This window comes from Syngnathus leptorhynchus, chromosome 7 (genome assembly GCF_054491065.1).
Source record: "Syngnathus leptorhynchus isolate UIUO chromosome 7, UIUO_Slep, whole genome shotgun sequence".
In the NCBI taxonomy this organism is placed as follows: Eukaryota; Metazoa; Chordata; class Actinopteri; order Syngnathiformes; family Syngnathidae; genus Syngnathus; species Syngnathus leptorhynchus.
This window is the reverse complement of record NC_141201.1, coordinates 5,930,520-5,958,052: the sequence shown is the minus strand read 5'-3', so window position 1 is coordinate 5,958,052 and position 27,533 is coordinate 5,930,520. Positions and strand designations below refer to the sequence as shown.

General features: G+C 39.0%; 2 protein-coding genes across 5 annotated transcripts in view; both read left to right on the top strand.

The window, feature by feature from the left end:
- The window catches only part of igsf11 (immunoglobulin superfamily member 11), a 49,545-nt gene extending 44,414 nt beyond the window's left edge, over positions 1–5,131 (top strand). For both annotated transcript variants that reach the window (XM_085917278.1, XM_085917277.1), the window contains 5 exons: positions 1,660–1,867; positions 2,078–2,233; positions 3,390–3,512; positions 4,048–4,195; positions 4,323–5,131. In XM_085917278.1, the coding sequence (XP_085773404.1) occupies positions 1,660–1,867; positions 2,078–2,233; positions 3,390–3,512; positions 4,048–4,195; positions 4,323–4,878 (1,191 nt within the window). In that variant the 3' untranslated portion in view covers positions 4,879–5,131. The remainder of the gene's footprint in view (positions 1–1,659; positions 1,868–2,077; positions 2,234–3,389; positions 3,513–4,047; positions 4,196–4,322) is intronic.
- Positions 5,132–8,001: 2,870 nt separating this feature from the next.
- The window catches only part of lsamp (limbic system associated membrane protein), a 140,210-nt gene continuing 120,678 nt past the window's right edge, over positions 8,002–27,533 (top strand). The window contains exons 1-2 of one of the 3 annotated variants that reach the window (XM_085917112.1): positions 8,002–8,252; positions 8,386–8,456. The gene's annotated coding sequence lies outside the window, so the exon portion shown is untranslated. The remainder of the gene's footprint in view (positions 8,253–8,385; positions 8,457–27,533) is intronic. The other 2 variants (XM_085917111.1, XM_085917110.1) reach the window with 2 other exon arrangements.

Genomic DNA, 27,533 nt, shown 5'->3' with positions numbered 1-27,533 from the left:
TTATGGTTAGAAAATTGAAGGGGAGGCCGTGGGGGTTTAAAGGTTTATTCAGGCTTTATTTAGGTGGTAGCTGTATCCCTTGTGTTCGCAGCCAAAAGGTCCTTGGCTTTGCTTAGAAGTAGGCTATGCTCATCTGAAAACAAAACACGCGTACAATATAACACGTTAGGTTCGGAGCGATAGAGCTATTCCAAAGGCGCTGGCGTGTCCCGACTTGGGCTAGCAAGAGTTCTTTGCTCTGTCCGTCATCCGAATGTCTGTGCTGACCTCTTTTCCATTCGCTTACAGTGGTCGAGCCAAGCAGGCCACGCGGGAGGATGAGGCGATTTACACACGTACAGTATGTAGGATCAACAGACTCGATATTATGGCGGTTGAGAAGTTCAATTCAATTTAAAGATAGAAGAAATGCACAATAATGATTGAGTAAAATGCATCAAAAGTTGTCACTGGGTTTTTTTGTTTATTCCTCATGCACACACAAATGGAATACTGACGTGAGCTCAATTGATTGTTTCCAGCAAGCATCATGATTATTTTATCAAGTCATCAAAGTATGAAATAACACAGCAGTGAAAGCGTGCCGTCGTGACACGTGTGTGTGTGTGTGGGGGGGAAAGTCGAGGACAGTTATTTTAGCCGAGCAATCACACACTCAAGCCCACGACGCGTTGCTATACCAGTCCTACGAGAAAATGAATGCACCCTGACATAGCAAACCACACAGACATGGAGGAGATGAAGTCGCAGGCTCTCATCACAGCCGAGGAGCTGCCTATTCATCTGCACGTAAGAGGACAAAGCGAGCGCGCGCTGCACTCAGGAAATTGCAGCCGCACAATTTACAACCGTTAAGCAGCAACGGCGGACAGCAGAGACCCACACACACAGGCGTGCTCGCGCACAAACCCACAGCTTTCATCAAAACTATCCCTCTCGTGCTCACAGACACACACACACTGAAGCCGGTTGTTTCCCTGGCTGGGTCTTTGAACCGTTCAATGAGGAGTCTTTTCAGCCAAGTGAATGGGCCCCTCTGATTCCCTTCTGAGTGTGAGTTGCTGTGCGCATGTGCGCAAACCATGTGTTTGTGTGTGTCCTCTTCATCTTTTGTGCAGGCCCAGCTGAGGGCTTGAGAGCTGTTTTGCATTGGGGGCTCGGCCACACAAACCAGCTTGTTCAAAGTTAGTTAAAAATCACAGCGGGGCTTCAAAAGAATGTGTTCGATTCGAATTTGTGAGAAAGGTATTTCAACCTTGGACGGGGATTTGAAAAACAGCGATGGTGCCACACAAGATACAATTGCAATTTGAAGGCAAATATTTTCAATTATGCATCGTTTTAGGATGTTCTCTTTAGTCACTGAACTAGAAGCAACCACCTACTCGAATATGTTTTTTCACTTTGTTTGATTTTTTTTCAACTTTTCAAGTTTTACACATTCTTCCTTCACCCCTTTATTTGCACAAGGATGTACTGGATCTTCCCTTACCACTTAATAGCACTCTACAAAAGAGACATAAATTAAGCAGTAGGATTTTAGTATTACTTTAACTGAGGCTCTGTCACTAATAGCTATATTTTCATTTCTGTCCACTCCCCTCCTTCACCTTTTTGCTGCCACCTCCCTTCTCCCTTTTTTGTGATATGCCAATCCAGGTGATAATCTACCAGGGCGGCCAGGTGTTCAGCCTCGCGAACCACCTCAATGGTCGTGTAGGTTTTGTGTCCACCATGCCAAGTACAAGTGCCTCCATCTTTATCAACAACACCCAGCTGTCAGACACTGGAACCTACCAGTGTCTGGTCAACAACCTCCCGGACAGAGGGGGGCGCAATATTGGTGTCATCGGGCTCACTGTGCTAGGTAGTTATGCAACATCCAAATCCGAGTACCGTTACTTTTTAAATGACACATTTGTCTTCCATTCACAAACCATAAGCACCTGCTAGATAAATGACTTTGACTCACCTGGTCTTTGTAAATATAATTTTGCATAAAGAAAAAAAAATACAAATCAAATATTTGCATTGTAAAGTGCTTGCCTTCTCACTACCCACTCTTTTCATCTGTCAGTGCCCCCCTCGGTGCCAGCATGTCGACTCCAGGGAACGCTGGATGTGGGCAGCGACATTATGCTGTTTTGCAGCTCAGATGAAGGTATTCCAACACCATCCTACTCGTGGGAGAAGCTAGACGCTCTGCCCAAGCTGCCGCACAACGCCATGCAAGGTATTAGAAACAAGCTGGCCATCGGGGTTCCCTTTTGCCCCACCTTTGCTGGTAAATGTAACACACACGTTAGGGAGCGCAGGCTCCGCCTACATTTCTCACAACCATACCTGGAGAGTTCCATCCTGTGATCCTTCTGAGGACCGATTGTGTGATTCAAATGAGAACGAGGAATGTGTTGCGTGAGTGTGATGAGGAATTTCTGGTGCTATTCTATTTTTCACCCCTTTCTCTCAGGCTGACTACCAATTGCTGACATTTTCACACTTCATCCAAGAAGCAATTGCATGTGTTAAACTAGATGTTGTCACTAGGCAGCTGGCATTCAGCCTAAGAGAGCTTTTTAGTGGCCTCTCCTCTTTTATCCGGCTGTGACCTTTGCACAGCAGACAATCTTCATCACCTGTTGCACTGTGTGTACACTACCGGTCAAATAAAGGCTCAAGTACAAAAAGGCCTCCGAAACAAAAGCCAATTGAAACAGCATTTTTGTAAGTGCAAATTGAACCCTCTTCATGTCAATAAAATATTCCAGGCAGTTGTCGGAGCCTTGTCGTGAAACAAGTAGTGCTTTTGCACAGTGCATGTAACCGCTTAACTCATTCATCCATTCTGTTTAACAAACTAATATGCAACAGTTGTTAAATATGCAGAATATATTCAATGGTCAAAATAAGCTCTATGAATCGGTGTCAAGGAGGTGTTTAGAATTATGGATGTAGTTTGTAGTGCTCATAACTTCTCTGTGTCATATTGAGTTTTTTTTTTTATTTGTGTCTGTAATATTTGAGTAGTCTTTCAATAAAAGCACATAACCAAAGATTATGATAAAAAAACGATTTACTTATTAAATTAATATACCAATAATGGGTCCATCAAAACTGAGCGTTATTCTTCTTAAAGCAGAATATTTGTAGACTCATTACAAGCGCAACCTTGGTGCCGATGGCTCTTGCAGTAGGTTCTATTATAGCTATCTGGCGTCCTCTAGTGTTTAGTGGACGATGTAGTAACAAAAATGAATTTTCAAATGCAATTGAAGTTATTCATTCTATTTGATTCATTCTCAATTCTACTTCAACATGTCTTCAATGGGTTTTTATGCTGCGTTTCGTGTCTTTGATCCCAACACAACCTGTGTGCGTGCCTCTCACAGATCAGATGCAGGGCACTGTGACGCTGAGAAACATCAGCACCAGTACCTCAGGACTCTACCAGTGCACCTCCACCAATGCCATTGGCAAGAGCACATGCCTGCTCAATCTTCAGGTTGTTGCGCGTAAGTGCTCCAAACACACCGTTCTGATACAAACCTGCTGCATGGTACTCCTGCTATTTATAAACATTTCACTCATGAGATGTGCAGTTAAAAAAAAAATGTCTCTGTGACATTTGTCAAACTGCTATGAAACCAAGCAAAGTTGCAACAATCACTCATCAGTGATGTCAAAACTTGCTATGATTGACACAATCAGACCAAAATGAAGAGATGGGGGTCAAAGAGATGACATGACATGACAGCGAGGAATGTAATGTTTTGTTTTGTTTTTTTCGGTTTTGATGAAACATGACAAGCAGAGCAATAGTCTAAATTTGTACTAAATTAAAACTAATGCTACTTTAGAATGATATGACTCAAATAAAAGTAAAAAGCACTCCTCCAAATAAATAATAAATACTGGTACTCCAGTACTAAGTACGTTTTGTGTAATTTCTAATAAATGTGTTCTTCTAATTACCATCCCCCCCCTGTGCATTTTAATGTATAATATCAGTATAATAGTTTTTTTCCAATTTCCCCCAACATTCTTCAGCCCAACCTCAGAGTGTGGGTCTGATAGCCGGTACCATTGCAACTGGAGTGCTGGCACTCATCATCTGCTGCCTGCTAGTGGTGGTCACCCTCTACTACTGGAAGAATAAGAACAAATACGAAGAAGAGGAGATACCCAATGAGATCAGGTTAATCAATTATATCTTTTCTTTGGAGAATTGTAATAATTTATTGTTTGAGACACTCAAAGGAATTTGGGGGATTTTTCAAGTAGATATCCTCCATGACTGACTTTTCACTCGATTATCTCCACAGGGAAGACGACCTCCCCCCAAAGAGGTCGTCATCGGTGAAAGCGTTCCATGCCGATGCCTCATCCTCAGAGAACGACACCTTGACCTCCACCAACACCTACAACAGTCGCTACTGGCACAACCCCAAACCCAACTATGACACCAACTCATACACTCGCTACAACGGAGACACGCGGCAGACCTTCGCCACAGCCGTCCACGGCACACACGGGCACAGACAGTCTCAGAATCCGGGCCACGGGCACGGCCAAGCGGTCACGGCGCCGGGCTCGGCCCCGTTGTCTCGTCACGCTCAGCCCGCGACGACAACAAGTTCCACCTTTGCCAACGGCAGCCACACACTCCCGCCACCCAAGACCCTGGTGGTCACGACAAACTCAGCCCCATCTCCCCCCACCATGGCCCGCAGCAACGGCTCCGTGAGCCTAAAGCCAGTGGTGACGCCCGCTCACGGGCAGCATACGCACTCATACGCCGTGAGCCAGGCCACGCTGGAGCGGATGGGGGCGGTGCCCGTCATGGTGCCCGCTCAAAGCAGAGCGGGCTCCCTGGTCTGAAAAGTTCTCTTTGAAAACAAGACTTACATCGTTTTTGGTTGCTTTTTCAAATCCAATGATGAAAACCAAACTGAATATGGGCTGAAACAGCCTGCTGCCCTTTATTTGAATATTTCAACTGTGTCTTTCTCTACTGTGTGCTGTTTTTTTTTTTTTTTTTTAATTCTAAAAACAAAGTAGGATTTTTACAATGCCAATTTATTTATTGAAATGATCCTACCTTTTTATTTGGAAGTGGAAGACTGGAATTAAATCATCCATTATTGGAGTTTTTTGTTGTTGTTGGATGGTTTTATAAAACTGTTGGTTTTGTCCCCCCCCCCCAAAAAAAACCCAATGCAGGCATTTCAAGCTCAGTGTGGCGAAACTCCGTGGTTGGATAGGGGTCATCTCAAATTCCTTGCTAAATGCATGTGGTCTGTGTTGAAGGATATTTTCTGGCCACAATCGATGTTTGACAATTTCAAAAATTGGGATTGGAGCATGATGTTGATAGTAATGCATTGAAAAAGTGAATGTTGGATGAACATAAACAAGAATGATACAATGACTGCAATGGCCTTAGAAAGAGAAAGAAAATGAGAAGGACAGGCTTTATAGATGCAAGATGTTGCATAATAGAGTAAATGTTATAAAATAAAAGGTTTTATTGTGTTTAAGCACTTTTTAGAGCAACTTAGACAGCCTACCTGAACGGTCTGATTGGTGAAATGCTTTATACCCATACAACTCTTTACATGATGTCACTGTTCAAAGGTTGCATCTCCATTTTTTTGTTGGTGTCTTTTATTTGAAAAAAATCTATTTTTTGAGAGAAAAAAAAATGCAGCTGCATTTTTTTTTAACTTCACTGTTGTCCTAATTTGATTTGTCACCTCTGTGCTGCTTGTTGGAAATAATTTTTTATTTGATTAATGCTTTGTGAAATTTACAAATATATATTAAAAAAATTATTTCTACCCCCACACTTTACAAAGGAAGCAATTACTGTTATTTTTTACTGTACATATTGTAACTACAACTTTAGGCTAGAATCAAAGAAATCATTTGAATTTGACTTATGTCTTAACATTTTGTGGGGTCGGAGGCACCGAAAAAAAAATCCTGCTGATTCACTGAAGGGATGTTTTATTTTTTAATTTTTAGCTTTATTTTCCTCCAGAAAATTAACATTTTTTTGTTCACAAGGCAGGTGAACCCAATATGTTTACGCTGTATATGGTAGAAATATATGTTTATATTTTTAACCAAATTTTCAGCAAAGGAACTCAGCTTTGAAATTTCTTGTGTGTTAACCTAATGCAATATTGTCTTCTGGCAAAAAATATATATATATTCCGCAATTTGACGAAAATAATTCATGTTTTTATTTGTATTGCCGTTTTCTGGATACATTTCCAGTCGGGAAATGCAATCTCTTGTTGTCCTGGAAACAGTTGAACCACATTGAGCCACTGTCATCATCATGTGTCATCGTCTAAGAGTTATTTACACTGGGTTGAAACTAAATCTGACCTTTATCATTCTGTTTATATTTAATGTATGTAAATCGGTGCAGTCGTAGCTGTACATGTGCCATTCTTCACTCAAAGGAAAAAAAAAGATGGAAAAGTTCAGATGGATTATTTGATTAGTTTATTAGCTAGTCTAATATTGTGTATGCCCAACATGGACAAAAGTATTAGGACAAAGTTGGACTCATTGCACATGTCACTTCTCTTTAAACTTGCTTATGCTACTCAAACACATCCAAACTAAAAGGTTCCAAAAATGACAAACGCGCACATGTAATCACATGCTTTCTTATTTACCTGTCAGTGTTTCCAAATGAAGTTCATTAAGATTTTCTCAGCATCTCAGCCAATGTCCCCCACCGTGGTTGTTAACACTGAGACGTGCTCTCAGGTTTCTGTTCTTATTATTCAAGGGACAATGGCCACCTTGAAAATCTAAATGGGCAAACGGTGAGTAAACGACCGATATCCCGTGTCCATGATCTAGCGTTGAGGTGTTAGAGTGAATAATGACCAAACCAATTTGTAAATATGTAAAGAAATCAATTTGTTCTTACTGTTGGTTTGAAATGTCAAATAGGAAACATAACACTGGAACTTGTAGAGAATAAAATATTGTTGATACAATCTTCTCCTTTTGGAGTGTGTCATGTTTTTCACTCAATTCCATACAATAAAATATTGTTCATTATTGTTCCATATCATTCAATGCATGCAATTTTAACACTGCTTTAAGATCATTATTTGTCATTTAATATCAATCCATATACCATTCAATATGTTTCAAAGTCTTTTGACAACAAACCACTGTCTTCAATATCATGTCTATCGTCCCAATCAGCCAAGATGGACTGCAGTTCACCAGCAAGCCTTAAGAGGTATCAGAAATGGTGGCTGCTGGAATGCTCCTATAGTACTTCTAGAATAAACCACTAGATAGCAGTATTTATACACACATCATCACCACTTAGATTGTTAGGAGTACTTGACAAGTAAAAGAACCTGATCCAGGCCTGATGATTTCTATCCTTTCTGGTTTTCCCGTGAAGGCAAATAACTATGCTTATCCTGTTTCATGTTCCCCCCCAAAAAGGAGAGCCTCTCTCACGAGTTCAACTCACTTTCTTCTAAAATTGTCCATAACAATTTGTAAAACTGAAAAAAGCCCAAGCTGTAACTCAAAGACACTTCTAGATGACATCAATGCAGAGGATCGATTTCTTCCTTGGGGGGTCTGTATATAAAAAGGTCAGAGGCAAACAATGGCAGTAGCCTACTGTGTGCTAATGATTTGGAATGGTAAAGTTCACTCATGAACTGATGCATGTTATTTAATTCATTTTTGGTTCACACGAGACATACATAGGCTTTGCGTGTTTTTTTTTGTTTTTGTAATTGTAACAGTTGGTCTGTCAACATAGCACGGTGGATGAGTGGCCTGTGCATCTATGTCACACTCTTGAGAACCGGGTTTCAAATCTCTGTCCTGGCCTTTGTTTTCAGTTCATGTGAATTTTCTTTGGTTTCCTCCCACATGGTTGATTGAAGACTTTAAATCGACCATAGGTGTGAATGTGAGTTTGAAACGGGTGGTCTGCAATTGGAGAACAGTCCAGTGTTTATCTCCCAGTCCTTGTTCTGCTTGTTTTGCTTGCTCGGTGGCAACAGTTGCATCGCATACAGAGCTTGCTGAGGGGGTGATCATTAGAATCAGGTGTGTTCGAGCAAGGAGTGATGGGAAACAGGATGTGGATCTCATGGGGTTCCCTACCCTAGGACAAAGGACTACAGTACATTTGTTAATTTTAAGAAATGAATCCCTCACGTCATCATCAGGGATCAGCCAATCTGCTTCAAGAGGTAAATATTTGTGTTTATCATACAATCAAATTGTTTCACAATTGTTTGGGTTTGTAAGATCTAGATGGCAGAACAGACCAGGTATGCTAGCTTCTCCCTTGGTTCTTGTGCACATTTGGTTTCACTTTGACAGGTTATTTTTGGAGGAAAGGTCGTGTTCCTTTGCAAGGTTGAGACGTATGGCCAATTGCCAGAAAGTTGCAGGTGAGCAAGGCTCGCCCAAATTATTTTTTTTACTTCTGCACTTTGGATCGCCTGTGTCGTGACCTTACCATTTTACAACGCCCTCTAAAATGTTATTGAGTCAGCGTGAGAAGTCGCCAACATATTAATAACATGCATTGTAATGCAGCGCATGTCTAAAGCTAGCACACATGTCGATATACTGTCCCTCCTAGGCGTGATGTCTTTTTATTTTTTTACATGATGCACATTCAAATTCAGTGGAGTAATCTACATTCATGTCATCTCCAGACAATCTATTCAGCCCTTGTGCCCAGTAATAGTAATTATGTCTCATTTATCCACGCCATTGGGATCCAAGCTTAGAGTGCTTTTGAAAAACTTTTATCTAATCCAGACGAATCACTTTGTCATTCATATATTGCGTGACCTCGGAGATCATGCTAGCAATGATTGCAGTAATAGAGCCGAATTGGCCCATCTCGGAGAGCTCAAGGGTGAATCAATTAGCTGTTTCTTTGTCTCCCACTGGATCGCGGTACATACTGTAGAACAGCGTCCACCCCTGACCGAGAATATTGGATTCGATTCAACGGGGCTCTGATGCTGGCAAGTGGCCGAGATGGTGTGGAGTGCCAGCAAGGAAAGGGAGGGAGGGAGGGAGGGAGGGATGAGCAGGGTGGTGGTGTGTGAAGGAGAACAAATGGAATAATGAAGAAAAAAGCATGCAGGCAGAGGCGAAGTGAAAATAGAGACGAGAACATGAATTAGTGAAGACTGAGTCAATATCTTGAGCTGTGGCTGCCTTTTGCATTTGTAATTTATTTTGTTGATAGCTGGCCCGGTGACTAACTGGTTGTCAATGTGAAACTCAAACGCCGTGAACCAAGTTCAATAGACGAATTTAAATTCCTTGTGAGCATTACTGTGGTATTTATAGCGTCTATTATCGGCATCACTGCATGGTAGAAACGTGAGCTGGTTTACAATACTGCACGTGAGACTGATGACACTTAAGTCGGGTAACTTTGATGTTGTAACAAGAACTCGGAAACCTCCATCAAGGAATTCGTCACCGCCGGCATCAATGAGTGAATAGCTACAATTTCCGTATAAAGGTCCAAGCAATAAGACTTGAGCTGTTTTTAATAAATGTACATGTACCTGAGATTAATTTAAATGAGAAATTTAGTATGAGTAAAATGCAGGTGGTTGTAATCCAATTGTGAGTGATGCAGGATTTTCATAATATGATTTCCCCTCTGCACTGGGGCGCTCTTAAGCGGACACATCCACTGAAGTGAGACAAGATAGCCCATGAATATTAAAAGCTAAACAAGTAAGAGTCCTTTTAAATAATACTCCACATGAGTGACCACAACAATATTTGGTTGTCACTATGGCTGAGGGAGGGGGGGCGTGGATTATTGTCTGATATTATTTTAATCGAATGACCAAACGTTGTGATATGCAGGCTAATGTAAGCTCTCTTGGAGAGATAGTGAAGACAACTAACGAGGAGCGAGCAAGTGTTGGAGAAATGGAGGCTGTGGTTTACGGGAATTTCTTTATCTCTGTGGGGATTGCATGTTGTCATTTCCTTTTGGAGTTAGGTGACAAATGCACGCAGCAAGCACTTGGGTTCAGAGGATATCACTCTTAACCTGCAGCAAACACTAATGAATATTCCTGAAGCTCCTTGATTAAGGAGAAGTGCTTTGCCATCCATATTCTTTGGTGCTCCTGGGGGAAGCTTGGTAGCAGACATAAGCGGGGACTGAAAATACTTTTTATAATAATGACCACTGTGTGATTTGTGTTGGCTGACTATAAAGCCACTGTTTTTATTTGCCCAAGATAGATTTGACAAATGATGTTGCTGTGGGGATTTTTATTGAACCATCATCATTTTTCAAGAGGGTAAATAAAGAGTTTGCATAATTGCGTTTTTGTGTTTTACTTCTGCGCTGAGAGTTCCGCGGTCTTGGCGTGGAGTGTGACGGTTACAAATCTGAGATACAGAAATAATCAAATAAATGCAAGATCAAGCAGCAGCTTGTACCGAGAATTTGTGGATGAGTCGTTGTCACCACAACATAATCTTTGACTTTGGTAGTTCTTTGTTTTTATGTCAGAGGTCGGGCTTTGAGTATTAGATCAAAGGTTCCAAGTTTAGACTCACTGAGCTAAAAACAAATGGATTTATTTAATTGATTATATTATAAGAACATTGATTTGATCAACCTCTGATTAAGAACAAAGATGGTATATAATCCAGGAGACAACCCACAGGGTTGCTAGAGTTTAGCAAGTATTGTGAACGTGGCCTTTGGCTTGGACTCGCTCCAGATTTTTAATGGCTTGTGTTTATGCAGTGCGTCATTGAGTTAGCGCTCTGGAAGTTTAATCGCGATGGATGGATGGATAGATAGATGGATAAATGGATAGATAGATGGATAGATAGATGGATAGATAGATGGATAGATAGATAGTGTCTGAGTGCATTTTTACAGTAAATATTGATAATAGTATTTTATGAAAATGTTGATGAAGAGAACAAAATGACACACTATGACTGTAGTACCGTCTTTGTGTGTGATTTTTATTTATTTTATTATTAGTAGTAGTTGTACTACGTTCATTTTGTCTTCACTTATAGATTATTTTATTGGTTCTTTTATCACAGACAAATTATTTAGGTTGATTTACCTGACATGTTTCGGCGTGTACTTCCGCCTTCATCAGAAGCCGAAACATGTCGGGTAAATCAACCTAAATAATTTGTCTGTGATGAAAGAACCGGTAAAATATTATTATTTTTATTTCGTGTGTGAGTGCACTAGGAGGCACGCGTGTATATCAAGCCAGCGAACAAAAGGTTTGCCAAGATCTGTTGTGCTCACTTCACAGTACATGCCCCAAGTGATGTCTGCTTGAAGGAACAGCAGAATCTTTAATTCTAAAAGATTTGTAACGGTGCCTGTCCCTTAGAGGACAGCTTCAGGTCGGTTACTTATCACAAAATTCCTCCTTGTGTATAGTTTTGCTTGTTGTTTAGGATGCATTTTTCTCATTTTTCCCTTCGGCACACACAGTTGGAGGAAGCTAATTATTGTTATTTGCAACGCATGTATCATCTGGGTACGGCGCTTTTGGTGGCATTTATGTTTCCTGGAAAATGTACAACTAATTGTCCATTTCTTTTCTGTATTTTTGTTACACACTGAAAACAAACACCCAGTGTGAATTTCTTTTATATAAGTTCAGGTTCTCTTCATGGGATCTTGCTTCCCATTGGGTCCAATGTAACATGAACCATGTTTTTAATTGTGTTTTTTTTTTCCCATGAAATAAAATTGACCTCTCAATGTTTCCGTGTCCAGAGATCGGTGTCTCTGTTAAGTATACACCGTGAGAGTCATTAACTAGTGCACAGCAGAGTAGAGACTGAACCTTGGATGCAATAAATTCCTTGCAAGACCATTTTCTTCTTTCATTAAATGAGTTATAGAGCATTGTTTCATTTCTAGGCCTCTCACTTCTGATTTATCTCTAATAGTTCTAACTGAGGTTTGATCAGAAGAAAGACTAGATAAATGCGTATGAATGGGTGCAATAGTTTCATCTCCGTTTTGGATAATGGTTCAGGAGGACCCTTCCCCCAAAACCTCATTTAGACACAAGCATGACTTTATTATACCTTCTACCAGACCACGAGCATTTAATCTTTCTGACATTGTTAGGAAAGACGATCACAATACAAATACAACTGGGGGAAAAAAAAGAACTGACATACTCATCTACGAAGATCAAGATAGATCACAAGTCTTATGGTCTAGTGTAAAGCCACAAAGAATTTTTTTTATTTCAGCTGTTTTTGCGGGTGGACAGTTTGCTAAACGCTCGTCGAACAGGAGGGTAAGCTCAATCAAATTAAACTTGTACCTGGGTACAAAGCGACATCTAAAAATCCTGTATTGTGGTCCAAATGATCAATAGCCTAATTTCTGCTGTGTAGTTAGAATATCGATTAAGTTAAAGCTGAGGAATAAAGAATCCACAGTGTGTCTCTGTGGGAGGGAGAGAGGGAGGGAGGGGGGGGGGGGGGGGTTCGATTGATACTCTACAACTATGCCTGGGCATTAACTTATTCAAATTAGTCTGTATCACTGGTTTCTCAAGATAACACTATCTGCTCAAACAAGTGTGTCATTACAGAAATTATGCATACAGTATTCAGCAACAAAATGTGCAAGGCCTGCAGGAATACAACAAATGGCAGCTAGAGACCTTCAAGGAGTTTTGTGTTTGTGTGTGTGTGTGTGTGTGTGTGTGTGTGTGTGTGTGTGTGTGTGTGTGTGTGTGTGTGTGTGTGTGTGTGTGTGTGTGTGTGTGTGTGTGTGTGTGTGTGTGTGTGTGTGTGTGTGTGTACATAAAACCAAGAAATAATTGAAAGTGTGAATTCCACAAAATACAACTTCCATCCATTTAGACATGAATGAATTCTACTTGTCAATAACTGTATATTATTTATCCTGCTCATGTAAAAATAGATATAGAGATATTTTGAACTATTTTTATCACAATATTTTTTTTTTGTTCCTTTCAAAGCTCGCCTCCTTTACTGACGAGCCGCCATTTCTCTGAAGCATGTCAAACAATTACGATGGTGGCAGCTCGGGAGGATTCTAAGTAGACAGCAAAAATATTCAATACAACAGATTAACACATGGCCATCTGTTGTTTATATATATCTGCCTTATTAACAAGAAAAATATGGTAAATACAAAACGAGTAAAAACAATCATATTAGATATTTTATTTTTGCATAGCAAAATGATGACCAGGGGAGAAGAATCGGATTTATGATGATACAAATTTAATTTTACACCTACGCTAAAGAAGAATAAACATAATATACATATTTACATGACCATTCCCCTTTCAAATGAGCTTTAAAATACGATTTATGGCCCAAGAAGGACTTTCATGGCTGGAACTGGCAAATGTGTGTAGCCCATCAAACAGGGTTGAGAGGCATCTGCCCCATGTTAGCCTTTGCTGATGTGTAACAAGCTTCTGCTGGTCTTTAGCCAATAGATGACTGTAATGTCAGTTGAGCATTTCACAGCTGGGGTCTTTCAGCCACCTGGCTAACGTCTGGCAGAACGCGCAGGTATGTTATAAAGGCGAGCAAGCTTGACGGTGATCTCCTGTCAGTTGTGTCTCACACATATTAAATTAAAATGGACCCTTATGTTAGGCAACATGTTAAACAAGTCATCTTAATAAGATTGAATATATTCTTCACTGAGCCAAAGATGGAATTTAGCTGAAGCCTCAAAGTTGTTTTGCTTTTTTGCATCTCCTAGGATGTTTGCCCGTATTTTTTTTTTTTTTTTCCATTAAACAAAATCTTTTTGCAGGGCTTCTGTTGTTGCCATCATGTTTGCAACCACAAAGTTTAACGAGGCCAGGCATATCAAAAGATGCAGTGCAAACCCGAGACATGCTTGACAAAAGTGAATGTTTGCAATTAGATCTTTTCTTCCTGCAAAATGTATCCTTTCTATTCCTTTTGGTAGGTTAAAACTTGTTTCTTGTCAGTCCTTAAAACCTTGTGCCGGAATCCTTGAGGCTTGTCGTTGTAATTTTCTGTAAATTCCAACCTGGCCTTCCAATTCTTCTTGTGAATGCTGAGTTGACATTATGTTCCCGGCAGCAACGGCAGCCTCAGCCTGGCAAATAGTGTGCTCAGGGGATTTGGGCCTTTTTTTCACTCATAATCAAATCTTGCAAATTTTTTTTTTTCCACGGTTTGTCACAGTACCCGTGACGGGCCGTGGGGGTAAATGGCTTCTCCGTGGCTGCTCTGTCCCGGAGGCTCAAAGGTGCTCTGCAGTACAGCTCATGATCTACCACGGGTGCCGGTATATTCTCTCCCGGCAGCCATGTTCTGATGGGTCCCTCGTGTTTCTCGTGTTCTGCTCAAGGTCTGACGTGCTTTTTATGTGTTGTCAAGAATTTCTATGGCTGAAACCTGGATGCCAGTCATCTTTAGAGGACGTTGGTGGCCGTGGCAGATTCGACAAGTATTCTCTCCAGAGTTAGTGTCAGAAGACATCCAATTTGAATGCTTTAGATCAGTGCACGTATTACTGATTTTGGACATGGACTAGTTGAAGACAAGTGAAGACCCAAGCCATGAAATAAAAAAAAAAAAGTAGTTGGCAATTTTTGTTTTGATATGCTATCTAATACTGATTTTAACTCCACTATAAAAGAAACTATTCTTTATTTAGTTGTTGGCTTCATCAAATATCTTATCTGTGGAGTTAAGAAGATTAAAATAAATGAGTCAACTATGTTACAGATTCAATGCTTTATAGATAAACACCAGAGGCACACCCCCACCAACACGAGCACACTCGTCCCGAACATTTCCTGAGTTTGTCCGACTTGTCACGTTTTCATTTAATTAGCCATCTGCTTCTGCTCTCATTTTAGTTTGTTTGGGCATTTCCTAGAATTTGGATCACTTGGTGTGTAGCTAAGCAGGAAACGATCTTGTAGTGGCACGATGCTACTTCGGCAAACAAACAAACTAACAACAAATATTTTGTTTTTATGTCTGTCTGTCAAGTGCTTAAAAGGAGGTTTTACAACAACACAGTTGATTGAGCGCCTCCATTTTTTTTTTACATCATACAAGACTGTTGGGATAAATTCTGTATTCACTACACACCAAACATAAAATATGAGCAACGCCCTTGAGACCATGTGCTTAATTTTCCATGATGAATTAAAGAGGGATATTGCAGTCGTTTAGCTCATCTGTTGTTTACTCCTCTCTTCCTTTTCAACTCTGTGTGCAATTCATCATTTCTCACCTTGTCATCTGCTCTCATCATCTTTAATAGTGATTTTGTCAGAAGGTGTTGTGATATTTTGCTTCATCCCGTAATGTAAATACATTCATCATCTTTGATCACACAGTGGTATACCGGTAATTCTTTTTAAAATGATGTGGGTGGAGCTTGAAGTCAATGTGCCCAGCTAGTAGTTTTGAAATTTGCAAATGTTCACATCTTTTTTTTTTTCTTGATGGGTGTTAATTGAAGTTACACAAAGCCAAGTTAATTATTTCTTATTGGCATCTATGAGCAAATAAAGTTCTATTCATCAACCTTTGGGAATGTGGTAAACCGATTAAATCATTTTTCACATAATTATTGACTATATAGATAACTAACATCTGTGGTGCATGTAAATAAGTTTAAAATATTGTGATTTATTACTGGCCACACCTTTTGAATCTATAATTTTTGCCTGACTAAAAAGGTCACATTTTTCCCTAATGTGATAGTAAGTCACATTCACTGCAGGACTGCTGCATCCCTGTATTGTGTACTTATATCCCTCTTATTATTTCTCTCCTTTTTGGTATTCAGCACAAGTCTTGAGCAGGTGAAATACTGCCATTCAGTTGGGTGCAGAATAATTGGCCTCTAAATCACACCCATTTCGGCCTTTGTGGCCTGCTTGTATCTCTTGCTTGAATCAGATTCCCCTGTGACATGCTTTTCAAACCAGAAGGTGAGCCTTATTGTGCTTTTGCAAAGAGTTTCACTTTTTTGGCTTGATGCATAACTCGCATATTTGCTATGTTCACCATTCACATGGTGTGGTTGGTTTTACTGGTTTCACATTAGTAAATATATAAACCGATGAAAACAAGAGGATTCAGGAAAAACAGTGAAATTGTGTTTCACAGACAACATTCCTTTCTCATTTTTTGTTATACTTGCCTCTTTTTCCCTACGTGTACAATACATCTCTCCAAGTCAATGGAATAATTGGTCCCAAAGAAATGAAAAAGGCAGGTACCGTCCATAAATCATAATATGTCACCTCTGAATTTTTCCTCACATAGTGATTCAGGAATCATACCTGGAGTTATCCATAGAGCTGAAGAACATCACATGACCGATTTAGGTAAAAAAAAAAAACGCACACATATGGGGAAGTGAAGTGTCTTCAGAAGATCTAACATGCATCGAATGTAATTTTGCATTTTGCGCTCAGTTCTTGCTCAAGCGAACGTCTATGTTGCATCAGACCTGATTTATGAAAATAAACTTAACAAAAATAATATTTTAAAATATATTTATATAATATCATTTTAAAAATAGGATTAAAAGAACTAGCGAGAGGCAAACAAATAGTTGTCCTTATTTTGTTTGCAGAAAGCAAATGATCATATGTACTGGTGTCACGATGATCCATGTTGTATTTCCAATCATCATGTTCAACAATCCCTCTCTGATTCCCTGCATGTCACACGCTGTCCTCATCTGTGTACTCTTGAGTATAAAATTATTGTGCAGGCTGTTCCTGAAAAAGGAACAGTAAGAACTTTTTAAATGATTTGATTTTCATGAGGGCGGCTCAGTGGGGCACTGGGTAGCACGTCCGCCTCACAGTTAGCAGGGTGCGGGTTCGATTCCACCTCCGGCCTTCCCTGTGTGGAGTTTGCATGTTCTCCCCGTGTCCGCGGGGGTTTTCTCCGGGCATTCCGGTTTCCTCCCACATCCCAAAAACATACTTGGTAGGCCGATTGAGGACTCTAAATTGTCCCTAGGTATGAGTGCGAGTGCGGATGGTGGTTCGTCTCTGTGTGCCCTGCGATTGGCTGGCAACCGGTTCAGGGTGTCACCCGCCTGCTGCCCGATGACGGCTGGGATAAGCTCCAGCACGCCCGCGACCCCCGTGGGGACAAAGTGGTTCAGAAAATGGATGGATGGATGATTTTCATGATGGACTAAGGCTGTTTTTTTCTTCACTCATCTGTGATACGCAGAAGACTTAAAAACCCGGCTAAAATAAAAACATGTTTGTCTTATTTTTACTTTTTTTATTCTCAGATTCTGTACATGCATTCACTGTATATTACATACGGCAATTTTTTTGCATTGTAGATATAAGGCAACCCTGGTAAAAGGTGCCCACAGGCTAAACTAGACAGCTGCTTGATTGTAGTCTGAATTATGCTAAATTCTTGTATCTCACTTGTTCCCCCCCTGCTTGGGGTCGTTCCAGTTCACCAAAACAGTTGTGATTGAAACTTTAATTGCAGCTTTTGTTCAGTAACTATAATATCCCACACTGTGCAATAATACATCCTGATGTCGGCCATGTATCGAGATTGAGTTGAAAACAGTGAATCATTTGAACAAGAATCCGGTAGTTGTTTTTATTGTTGATATTCTGAATGCACCCCACTGGGAAGCAAATCACAACAGCTACAATGTTAACAAAACAATACTGGATGGTAAATGGACTCAATTCAACAGTCAGCTGACAGGCCGCTATTTTTGAACTAGCAATAATATTTTTTATATCAGGAAAATGAACAGCTTTGATAGATGTCGGTGTTCCATAATCTTTTAGTTGTACCCGTGTTTTGTCCTCGGGGATACAGCACGGACATTTGATTCTCTGATGTTTTCTGTGTAACGCTCATAAAGTTCCCTTACACTTTACCATTTACTCTGAAGCAAGTCTAGTAGTAAAGTGACTTTTCAGCACATTTGAGAGATGAGAATGCCAGTTTGTGTTTGTTTTGACGAGCTTACAGTTTATGCAGACGTTTGATGAATGGTTTTTACTCTCCCCGCATCTGTGAAAATATGGAAAACATTTGTGTAGACGCTATGGGAGCATAAAGAAAGTGGCTGCACACAACAAGGTCACCCGTGAATGCAAATAACTTCTAAAGTATTGACAAAATTGTCCCTGTGAGTCTCCTTTGTGGCATGTATTATAGAAAATGTCCCTTTTGTCCTCGGAATATATATATATATATTGTATATATAAAGCCTACATTTATTTATTTTGAAACTGGTCAAACTCTTAAACTTGAATGCACTTCATTAACATTTCCACCCACGTTAATATGAGAAAAAAAATGAAGTAAATTAAAGAACATGTCAAAGTGTCATATTTTATGTTTCCTCCTCAGTTGGTTAAAAGTGGGAGTGCAGTGTCACCCCCGGGGAGATGCAGATGACATTACAGGAAACGGAAATACAATCTGTTAGCAGGGATAATGATTCCACACATTAGTGATGTGTCCTTCGGCTTGGGGAGTAATGGAATAGATGTGCCGGTGTTAATCAGAAAAAAAATAGAAATAACGCCTTACATTCACAGACAATCCTAAACCCAAAATGATATCGCAAAAAAAAAAGCATTTATGACTTCATCCTCAACCCGGGATAGTTGACAAAGATGACAGTCGAAAACTCCGGTGTTGCCTATTACGGGGGTTCAATGGCCCATGTAGAGCTGATAATGTTGTGAGGAAATGGAATGGAATTTCTAAATTAAATATACCACGCTGTCTGCCCTTCTTTTGACATATCACATCGGATAGTGGCTCGTGTGATTGCAGGTTTCTAAAGCAATATGGAAAAGCAGAAAATAGTTGAAGCCTGCAACAAATTAGCTCCGAGGATCATTGCGACACGCGATAAGGTGATGGCTCAAAAATGGAAACTTGTTAGATATAATCAATTAAAGGGAAATTTGTAATGAAGCTCAAAATAGAAACTTATAAAATATAGTCAATTAAAGGAAAATTTGCACTGAAGATCAAAATGGAAACTTATAAAATATAATCAATTAAAGAGAAATTTGCAATGAAGCCCAAAATTAAAGGGACAATTGAAATGAAGACTAAAATGCAAACTTGTAAAATAAAAGAAAATTAATCAAAGGAAAATTATGGTAAAATGCTTGTCACTTAATTCTTTTTTCTTGTTTACCGTATTTTCCGGACTATAAGGTACACCGGACTATAAGGCGCACCTTCAATGAATGGCCCATTTTAAAACTTGGTCCTTATATAAAGCGCACCGGACTATAAGACGCACCATTAATGCATCATGTCAGATTTTTAATCCAAATCATATCATTCTCCATTTTATCTTTTTTATTTCAACTTCAGACACAATAAATTACTTTATAATCACAAAATTATGATCCATAGTCTTTTTGATTCATGATTCATAGTCTTCAGCGGGCTCTTTCGAGGCTTCATGTCCGGTATATGGGCCAGAACAGTCAACAATGAGCCAATATGTTGTTTATATGTGATTTGTTTATATTATTCCTCACTGTGAAGCTACAGGCAATGATAACGATAAACAGCTTGTTTCCATTATATTAACTTTACTGAAAAGCCTGTCAGGCTGTTCAGATGTTGTCCCCTGTAGGGCGTAATTAGGAACAGGAGGAAGAAAATGATTTCCAATTATCAACCCACATTAAATCTGTGGCACTGAAGCCAAGAGATAAAATCATCCTTTTTCAAACAGGTATCAACGTGTTGATTCTAAATTCCAAGTGTTGTTAGAATTTACACTGCGTGTTTTGCAGTTTTGTTCGGTCCACGTTATTTCTCATACCAAATGTGTCAAAACTTGAAAAGGTAATGCGCTCATTAATCTTTGATTGGTTGGAGGGTCGGACGTATGATTTCGCTGAGCTCAGTGCAGAACAATAACACAGTGTGCCAGATTAAACAATGATTTTTTTCCTCCCAAACATTTCATGTACATGTTATCGCTTAGTGTCATTATGACTAAATAAATCTTAAAACTAGCCTGTGTTTTAACATTAGTTTGGTAAATATATACAAAAAAATGCTACGTTTGGCTTGCCCCTAACATTCTCTTGAAATTTCAAGACTGTTGTATTTATTGTCAGTGCTGTTAAGCATCTCGTATAAATATGCGCTACTGGTGAGAAAATTGAGTTTAAAAGTCACATCCTCCATCAGAATTTAAATGGATAGCTAAATCTATATCTTCTGTGAAACATCTATTCTGGAAAAAAAACTTTGTCAAGCAAGATGCTAATCCCATCAGAAAACAAGATAGCTATTTTATAAATTAACGCTTCCCCGTCCCAGGGGTTGCTCCATATCGGCTCCAATCTTGTCTATATCGTAATGCGAGTCTGCCCTCTGAGTCGCTCACATCTCTCCGTGCAGAACCTCGAGACTCTTTGATTGTCAGTGAAATCGCACAGGAAGACACTTTCAATTTTCACTGTCAGCATCCTGCTGTGGAGTGATTGGTGCCATTGGAAACAGTCCCAGGTGGTGGCTACCCAGCAAGCGTGTTGATGTTGATGTTAATTGGTTTGAGCTCTTATCTGCCGACACTTTCTTGGCCTGGAGGTGTGCGAAAAGTTCAGTTTATCAAAGTAAGGTTTTTATAGCGTACAAACTGCGGTTGTTGCTTTTGACTCATTGGTCCATTCCCAAATGAAAGAAATTGTGATCCTCATGTTCCATGTGCAATAAATAACAAATTAGTCCTCACTAACGAGATTGCTCAGCATTTTGAATCTAGCATGACATTTAAAATATTGAAATTATGTTTTTATTATTAATAATTTAGATCAGGGGTCACCAACTCCAATCCTCAAGGGCTCCTATCCAGCCGGACTGGAGCTGGTGGGATTTCATATTTATTTCTTCTATTAGTATAAAGAGCAAAACGGGCTGATTTAATTTGTCTACCTCTATACTATGTGCATGATATTATATTTTTAAATCTTGTATTTACATAGCTAGAGCCACATCAATCCATCCGATTTATTCATTTCAGTTCAGTGTGCTCTGCAAGAGCTGACTGACCTCCATAGCTTTGGTATGTCAAATAAAATTCGAGATAAAATCACTTTGATTTTATTTAAAAGTGTTTATGGATATCTTAAAATCTCCCAGGAATATTTTTTTTTCAAAGACAGGGACGAGCAGCTAGATTAATAAGACATAAGAAGTGGAATGGGTTTTAACGATATCCCCACGGTGAAGGAGTCTTACTTTACTTCTGCTGAAGTACCACTTTTCCATGTGTGTTTGATCTATTTTTCCTCTCTCCCTGCTTCTTCCTGGCTAGTTTGAGTACCAAAGTCCCAGTTGGATCTTGATTGCCGATCCTCAGAAAGCTCACTTATCTGTATCCTATATTACTCAAATGTAATTTAAAAATCACTGAGGTGTAAAGAATGTCGACTATGGCTCAGTTGTATTATTTTCAAATTGCTCCGACAAAAGACAAAGCGAGAATCGATCTGGACAATCAATAATGATGCAGCCGTTTGTTTCAGGATATGTGTGCTTATCAAAGTAGTGGCTATAAATTGAACATAAGAAGATTTAAATGACAATTTTAATCTTTTTGTTCCATTGAGAGCTTTGTTGTGGTTTAATTAGAGTCCATGTGAATGCTTCTGTTAACTGCATGGGAAAACATGCAAACACTATCAATCCTTTATCTCAACATGTAAATTAGTCTCACTGAAGACTGATGCCGGATAATCTCACTCCAGACTGACACTCACACCCAAAAAATAATTTGATGACCTCAGCATGATGAATACGCATTTATATTAGAAACTGCATCGACTGCACTTACAAATATGCAAATATGTTAAGAATGTAAGATGGGAAAATATTATTTTTATGAGCAGAAAATTAGAGAACTTTCATTATGCTCAATATTGTGTGCAGATAAAAAGCAAAAACAATCTAAAAAACAATGTTGCCTTATCAACGGTGGTCAACCTCGGGGGAGAGATAAAGAGCAGATTGGGCAGTGGGGAACAGCAAACTGCAACCAACAGTGAGAGGCAGCTACAAAAAAAGATTTGAAATAGTTGTTCATGCCATTGTATATGGGATTAAAAAAAAGTCTGCAAGAGAGCCAGACGTGCCAACTTCTAAATCACTTCCTAGCCCCTATTAAAAGGAGGCGTTAGTTGAATGGACACAAAGATGTTTTATTCTGGTCTATAATTGCATGCCATCTTCCTCCTTTTCTTTTTTTTTTTAATTCAAGTCAGCAAGCTGAATAATTTTTCTTTTGTTACCTAAAGACAGGCTGGTCAGCAAAATGCAGAGTGCAAATACTTATGGAATTGATTGGTTTGAAACTCGAATAGAAAAAAGAAAAGCATATACATTTAGTATTAAATGAAACATGGGTTGAGTGTGTGGAGTAAAAAAAAATAAAAAATACTGCCCACCCAAACCTTTGAGTGACTCTCTGTGACCCCTGATGGGACGAGTTGAACGTCGCAACCTTGTTTTCTGTTAAGGAGCCATCTGTTTACTGTCAAGTGTGCATGCAAGGATTTTTGAGACTTTGCACTGAAACAGACGGTTGAAAGGTAGATGTTGGGTCCTTGCCAAAATAAATCCCCAAATCGCTGATGTGTGACAAGATTAAATAGGCACACATTGCACTTTGTTTTCCATTCACCTGTTTCACGTATATTTCTGACAGAGAGGATGTTTAGACAGAAACACAAAGCCGGTGGCCTTTTTATGAGCGTTTTCTCATGACCGTCGCTCAATTGATATTATTCTTCATATAAATGATTCATCCCACCTTTTGCTTCACATTTTAATTATTTCACAAGGCTAATTGCTAATTGCACAAAAGGTCTCCCTCTAGCTGCTTCTCTGAACCTGAATAAAAGCTCAATCAGAAATGTTTTCATTGAGATTTTTTTTCCCGTCACATTTTATAAGGGTAGTTTGTGTCTCATCTGAAAAAAAAAAAAAAAGGAATTCAAAATTCCTTGAGTGTCAAGTGTTGTCACTTTCCTGATCTCTCTATAAACTGCACAAATTGCTACGATGTCCACAACTGTCTATCACTGTGACACTCCAATAAAAGCTTAATCCCAATGACTCCATTTGAAAAATCATCTCACTGCTGTCAAATCACTGGCATCACATCTGAGAGGAATTTAATATTTATTTCTTCGATAGTTACGATTTTTGAACTGAGAGCTTAAGAAGATTTTGTTCTTAAACTTTACTTGATAATGATTAAAATAAGGAAAATATGAAGAATATTGTATAAAAGCTTTTCTGAGTAAAACCATACATTTTTTAAAAATAGTTTGGTTCGGTGTCTCGAGGACATTTAGTGGGACTAAATTTGGAAAGAACTTTGTTGTTTATTAACTTCGTTTTCATTTATAAATACTTTTTTAAATATTTGCTGGCGCAACAATACCCTGCATTTACTTGGCAACACTTTGCCAAAAATAACATCTTCTTACATTAGCAACTCACTATTGTGTTGATATTTCTATACGAATACTGGACTTAAATAAACTAGCTACATGAATACATAGTTGGTCCGATAGTAGTCATACTACATGAACCTTGCGAATAAAAAGTGGAGAGAAAAAAACAATAGATAAGCTTTTTGTCCAGCAGCATCCTAAAACAATGTAATTATGCGAAGCCTCTATTTCCTTATGCTCTAAAAGCGATAAAACCACCAGGCCTATGATAGTTTACTGCCATCTGGGATGGTGCAGGACTGTTGTGCTAGAATTCGTGTAGATGTTGTTTTTTTCCCCCCCTCTTTTTTTTTTCTTTTAATGCTTCCTCAGACAGACACCGACACAGAAACTGCAAATAGATTTTTTGGGAAATAATTTGATAAGCAACCAGTGAATCGAAGTCAGAAAAACAACCATGAACGAAATCCTTCATTGCTCAAGTGCTCATTTCATGACACACTTTACATAAAATAATGTTGCAATCATCAATATACTCTTTTGATATATCTATGTTTACAATATAATGTAAATAAAATTGCAATAGAACTAACATTTACAAAATTTACTTTTCTGTCACGTACAAAACCTTCTGACACATTAAACGTTGTGCACCTTTATCTGTGATGCTTTCTGGCTGAGGTAACATCAAGGTGCTCACTGATAGAGTTCCAATGAATAATGTGTCATGAGATATCAGACCGGTGCTGCAAAGTGATGGAGTTTCACCTTTGTGACTGTGGCTTTGATGATTGGCCATATTATTGGTCAGAAAGGAAAAAAAGAAAAAGAGTCTTTTCATGAGAGTTCTTCAACCAATGGGCGGATCAAGAGACATCACATATTCCCATTCAGCTCACTTCATACTTTACAAGTGTCACCATTTAGTTTTGGATTTAACGTTTCTTTCAAATGTGATCTTTTTTTTTTCTCCATTATTCCCATAAATTGGGTGGACCACATTCTTTTTGTTATTATACTGCTACTGCATCTGTTAAGTTCAAATGCACCTAAAAATAATTGTACTTGTCAGCTTTTGTTCTGCACTAAGTCTTTTGTATTATTGTATTCTCTATTGTAAATGCCATCAACTGGATCTGTAAAGGGAAAAAAAGATTACATGAATGTAGATGTTGCCGTAAAGTAGAATAACAAATTTTCTCTGATTTTCTTTTAGAGCAGAAACGCAATGTCCAACAACTCCACCGCAATCTTCACCACGGTGCATACATGATGATCAATTATTATTTTTTCTTCAGACTCTTAAAAATAGTGAAGAAAAGTCTAATTTTCAAAATTCTGAATATTCCGTTTTAACTCATTAGTACTGTGCAAGTGTGCCTAAATTATTAACATATGTACAATTCTGCGTACTTTCAACAAACAGAATATTCAACAATGTGTTGTTCAATTTGCACACTCACCACAAATGACTTTTAAAGATTCATAACTTACATGTGTCCCTCTTGAAGCAGTGTCATATAGTCAATATGACTGTCAGACTGCATCTTGGGTTCAGAGTGACCTTTAAAAAAAAAAAATCCTCAGTCCAGGGTGGACTTGATGCTCCATTAGAAATTCTGTGGGCTGTATCTGTAAGACTGTTGAATACTAATAAGTTAGTTTCTGGTGAATAGGCTGCCTTGATGTCACATTTATCCTACGGTGTGAATCAGAGTTGTGACATTTGCTAATGATGTTCTGACCCTGTTACATTACAGTCTGACCCTGTAGGTGCCCGTTAGATTTTGCTCCTGGTTGGGGGAGTCTTCAATACTGCACCTGTCAAATAAAGTATAGTACCGCACATCTCTTATCACCTTTTCAGAAGCGTGTAACAGTCAGATTTTTCATCCCAGCCTTAGTCCCACCGGCTACGAAGAAGGTTATTATTCTTAGCACTGAGACACATTACATTCATTTCTTGGGGTTTCTGTAGCCATGCAACAGCAGATCTGAAGAATGTGATTTGGCACCTGCTGCAGGGGATAAGGCAAATGAGAACCAATAAAAAGATGTGGCAGCTGTTCGGTAGCTTTTAACTTGCGAAAAGGAAACGCTAAGTCCCACTGGAAAGAGAAATCAAGTCATCCAAAGCAAAAAAGCCGCACCGCCACTGAATCTATTTTTTTTCATCCGAAACACCGACCTAACATCAACTGATGATTGATGAGGGGGAGTAGCTATTGGAATGATTTTACATTCAAAACTAAACTATCTTGCTGCGTGACAGATTGTCATTGCAGTAAATGATCGTATCATCGTCTCTGCCACGGAGGCTTTCATGCATGAGGAATTGGCATTAGCGCCGTCCTGCTGTCTGCAGAATTCTTGCTTTTCTGTCCAACTATTCATTGATGTGCATTAGTCAGCATTGGAAAGCTGAGAATGGGGAAGTCAAGCCATAGAAATATATAGGCTGCATATACAAGGCATAAACAACATCCATAAAAACATCGATGCTTTTTGATGCTCAGATCATACATAAGTTGTTATATTGGAAGAGCAAATTTGGGTAAGATAAAAATTGAAATGGTTCTTACACGGGTCATGGAGATCTGCAGAAGAACCGGAGTGTAAAGATAGAATAATCTGTAAACATGATGAGTATAGGAAAAATCTAGTTTTGATTTGGGAAAACAGCATATATGAACACATTTATATTTGCTTACGTGACAGCGCCATGATGACCTCTCACATAATGCAGAAATGACATTTTCTTTCCGTATAGTCATGTTTCCATCCGTGATGTATATAGTGATCGAAGGATTCGCTGAGCACAGATCAAATATAAGTGTTGCCCATTGATTTGCATTTGATGACAGGAAACGAGCCTCTCAATTGGACCCCAAAGAGTCATCATTACCCATAATATCCAGAACAGAGAGAATTGATCGGACTCCTAACAACAGCCGGAGCATCGTGCATGTTTTTCCCCACCTTGTTTGAAATGACAGTATATGTGTGGAGTGAGACCTTTACGAAAAAAAAAAAATACTGCAAAATGGGTGTCATGTTTTACCCTTTTTTCAGGGCATCCGTTGCAAATAGTCCTAAGGTAGACAGGTTCAGGTATTTTTAGGTCACATGCAGAGAGATGAAGGAGAAATGAGATGAGAGGAACTCAACATTTTCCAAAGTAACGGGACCTTATTTGTTTTGAGATCTAATGAGTCGACTCCAATGATACTTTTCCTGCTCTATCTGCTTTCAAAACATATCCGTATGTGTGTATCTGTCCAGTCAAGCTGTCAAGCAATATCCCTTTTTTGAAAAGCCCTTATTAGTTCCTTGGAGAGGACGCTCTCCATTGGATGACTATATTGCAGCTGAGAAACTGTGATGAGGGAAAAATCAAATGTTCAGGAAACATTTTGAGTTGTTCAATGTTAGTACTTTTTTTGTTTATGCTACATGTTTTGTTTATTTTAATTCTAACGTTACAATTCATGGTTGTTTATAGAACATTGCTGGAAGCCATGTTTTTAGACAATCATTGTTAAACTGAAGCTGCTTCTGTTTGAATGATTCACTCATTGATTTTTTTTTTTCAGTTTTGTGTTGTATTTTGAGTTTCTAGCTTCACGGTGTGTTAACATCTCTAGTGGTACAATTTCTTAAATAAATTACTGGATTTTCTTTTTCGGGTAATTGTTTGGCTGAACAAAGCAGCAGACTGTGTAACTGAAAATAAAATTTCTTTAGCACACTATTTTTAATGCGGTTCTTCAGATGTCGGGTTAGTTCCAATCAAGCATATCATCTAATGCACTCTATGTGTTGATTATAATAATAGTGAATAGTGACCACTTAAACTTTCATTCACCAGAGAGAATGAGTCTTCATGATAATATTATGTGTGCCCATATGTACATACTCAGAGGGGACTCTCCTTACATAAAGTTTTAGTAGCACGTTTGAGTAGCACTGAGAGGAAAGTGCTGA